The sequence below is a fragment of the Homarus americanus genome, unplaced genomic scaffold (assembly GCF_018991925.1).
Source record: "Homarus americanus isolate GMGI-L3 unplaced genomic scaffold, GMGI_Hamer_2.0 scaffold54840, whole genome shotgun sequence".
Taxonomy (NCBI): domain Eukaryota; kingdom Metazoa; phylum Arthropoda; class Malacostraca; order Decapoda; family Nephropidae; genus Homarus; species Homarus americanus.
Genome location: NW_024745963.1, coordinates 293,965 through 297,500, shown reverse-complemented (window position 1 = coordinate 297,500; position 3,536 = coordinate 293,965). Strand labels below are relative to the sequence as shown.

Below are 3,536 nucleotides of genomic sequence, written 5' to 3'. Positions count from 1 at the left end.
GAAAGAAAATGTTGGGGGAAGAAGGAGGGAGTAGTGATAGAAGGGGGAAGGTCTCGTATCGATCCGTGTAAAGGGGGGGGGGAGCAACACACCTGGTTAATTGAGGTGTCCAAGGTCACAGGTACGTAGGTGAGTCAGTCACGTGTGTGTGTGTGTGTGTGTGTGTCAATCGAGTTCACATGTGACTTTGAAGTTATGTGCGTTTCAGAGCTGGTGTCCAGGTGTGAATTTACCACATGTGTGTCCTTGTGAAATACTGTACACACACACACACACACACACACACACACACACACGTACACAGACAGACACACACACCTCCTCTGCACCAAGATTAGTAGTTTCTGTCCAGTGGAATTTTCTAACGTTAACACATACAGTATTGAGCATTTTAGGGTCTCGTGTGGACAGTGTTTGTGCCGTTGGTGACGTACTGTGTTTTGTACTCTGAGTTGACAGTTGTAAAACATGAACATACAAATACAGTAATACAAATACAGCAACATACAAATATAGCAACACACAAATACAGCAACACACAAATACAGCAACACACAAATACAGCAACACACAAATACAGCAACACACAAATACAGCAACACACAAATACAGCAACACACAAATACAGCAACACACAAATACAGCAACACAAATACAGCAACACACAAATACAGCAACACACAAATACAGCACACACAAATACAGCAACACACAAATACAGCAACACACAAATACAGCAACACACAAATACAGCAACACACAAATACAGCAACACACAAATACAAATATACAAATATAGCAACATACAAATATAGCAAAATAAAATACAGCAAATACACAAATATAGCAACATACAATTACAGCAACACACAAATACAGCAACATACAATTACAGCAACACACAAATACAGCAACACACAAATACAGCAACACACAAATACAGCAACACACAAATACAGCAACACACAAATACAGCAACACACAAATACAGCAACACACAAATACAGCAACACACAAATACAGCAACACACAAATACAGCAACACACAAATACAGCAACAAAAAAACAGCAACACACAAATACAGCAACACATGACGTAGGTGACATATACCCTGAGCCTAAACGTCACGTACAGCTGAACAAATGTCTATACAGCCCCAAAAATGCTGTATATTTAGGAATAATTGTATTATTTATTGAAAGTTTGATAATTTTCTCAACTTGTTTGTAATTTGTTTGACATATTTTTGACTACCTGACCGAAAGAGTCTTGTTATTGTTGTTATTGTTGTTGTTGTTGTTGTTGTTGTTGTTGTTGTATGTATTGTTATTGTTGTTGTCATTGTTGTTATTTTTGTTGTTGTTAATGTTGACGTTGTTTTTGTTGTTGACGTCGTCGGTTTTGATGTCGTTGTTGTTTTGTTGTTTCTGTTGTTGTCGTGTTGTAGTAGTTGTTGTTGATGTTTGCTGAAGATTTGGGAACACATCCAACTCGATCACAGCAACTAGGGGTGTGGGCGTGGTCCTGACATAACCGGTTGAAGGAGGTGTGGGCGTGGTGCTGACATAACCGGTTGAAGGAGGTGTGGGCGTGGTGCTGACATAACCGGTTGAAGGAGGTGTAGGCGTGGTGCTGACATAACCGGTTGGTGTGGGCGTGGCTGACATAACCGGTTGAAGGAGGTGTGGGCGTGGTGCTGACAACTGTTGAAGGAGGTGTGGGCGGGGCTGACTAACTGGTTGAAGGAGGTGTGGGCGTGGGCTGACATAACCGGTTGAAGGGTGTGGGCGTGGGCTGACAACCGGTTGAAGGAGGTGTGGGCGTGGGGCTGACATAACCGGTTGAAGGAGGAGTGTGGGCGTGGGGCTGACAACCGGTTGAAGGAGGTGTGTGGCAACGTTGAAGGAAGTGGGCGTGGTGCTGACATAACCGGTTGAAGGAGGTGGGCGTGGGGCTGACATAACCGGTTGAAGGAGGTGTGGGCGTGGTGCTGACATAACCGGTTGAAGGAGGTGGGCGTGGGGCTGACACAACTGGTTGAAGGAGGTGGGGCGTGGGCTGACATAACCGGTTGAAGGAGGTGTGGGCGTGGTGCTGACATAACCGGTTGAAGGAGGTGTGGGCGTGGGCTGACATAACCGGTTGAAGGAGGTGTGGGCGTGGGGCTGACATAACCGGTTGAAGGAGTGTGGGCGTGGGGCTGACATAACCGGTTGAAGGAGGTGTGGGCGTGGCTGACATAACCGTTGAAGGAGGTGTGTGGGGCTGACATAACCGGTTGAAGGAGGTGTGGCGGCTGACATAACCGGTTGAAGGAGGTGGGCGTGGGGCTGACATAACCGGTTGAAGTGGAGGTGTGGGCGTGGGGCTGACATAACCGGTTGAAGGAGGTGTGGGCGTGGGGCTGACATAACCGGTTGAAGGAGTGTGGGCGTTGGGCTGACATAACCGGTTGAAGGAGGTGTGGGCGTGGTGCTGACATAACCGGTTGAAGGAGGTGTGGGCGTGGGCTGACATAACTGGTGGTGGAGGTGTGGGCGGGGCTGACATAACTGGTGATGTGAGGTGGGCGTGGTGCTGACAACCGGTTGAAGGAGGTGTGGGCATAGATTGTCTTGGCAGGTCGCCCGGTGTTTCGAATCTTGACAGCGTCGTCATAAAGGGTCGCTGCCAATACAAATTAAGCGAGGGTTAGATTTGTTTAGGTTAGGTTAGGTTAGGTTAGGATTTCTAATATGGTTCCTCTTTATAACGAAACCCAAATTAACTGTTTGTAATATAAATCCAGGAAAGATAATCAAAAGATAATTAAATAAGGTAATCAATAGTTTCAACAAGATATGACTCACAGTAATTAGCGTTCGTGTGCAGCTGGTAATTAGATTTTGACAGCTCGTAAATATACTAACATTTCCTTCGTGTAAGTCGTAGGTGTAGTGAGTCGTCTTGGGGTGTAGTGAGTCGTCTTGGGGTGTAGTGAGTCATCTTGGAGTGTAGTGAGTCGTCTTGGGTGTAGTGAGTCGTCTTGGGGTGTAGTGAGTCGTCTTGGAGTGTTGTGAGTCGTCTGGGGGTGTAGTGAGTCGTTTTGGGGTGTAGTGAGTCGTCTTGGGGTGTAGTGAGTCGTCTTGGGGTGTAGTGAGTCGTCTTGGGGTGTAGTGATCGTGTCTTGGGTGCAGTGTGAGTCGTCTTGGGTGCAGTGAGTCTGTCTTGGAGCAAGTTGTGAGTCGTCTTGGGTGTAGTGAGTCGTCTTGGGGTGTAGTGAGTCGTCTTGGGGTGTAGTGAGTCGTCTTGGGGTGTAGTGAGTCGTCTTGGGGTGTAGTGAGTCGTCTTGGGGTGTAGTGAGTCGTCTTGGGGTGTAGTCATCGTTCTGAGAAATCTATTTTTGGGATAGAAGCCAAAAGTGGGTCTTACCTCCCTGGTGCTGGAGGCTGCCTATAGTGTATGGCTTCACAGTATGCCTAGTGAGGGTGGGAGAGAGAAGGTAAGTTTTAAGGTAGTGAGCGAGATAAGTGGTGAGTTACGCGAGATTACGGGG

General features: G+C 47.0%; 1 protein-coding gene across 1 annotated transcript; it reads right to left on the bottom strand.

The window, feature by feature from the left end:
• Positions 1–1,505: 1,505 nt before the first annotated feature.
• LOC121878852 lies at positions 1,506–2,447 on the bottom strand. The gene has a single exon (XM_042385269.1). The coding sequence runs from the start codon at positions 2,445–2,447 to the stop codon at positions 1,506–1,508; it is 942 nt and encodes a 313-aa protein (XP_042241203.1).
• Positions 2,448–3,536: the final 1,089 nt, after the last annotated feature.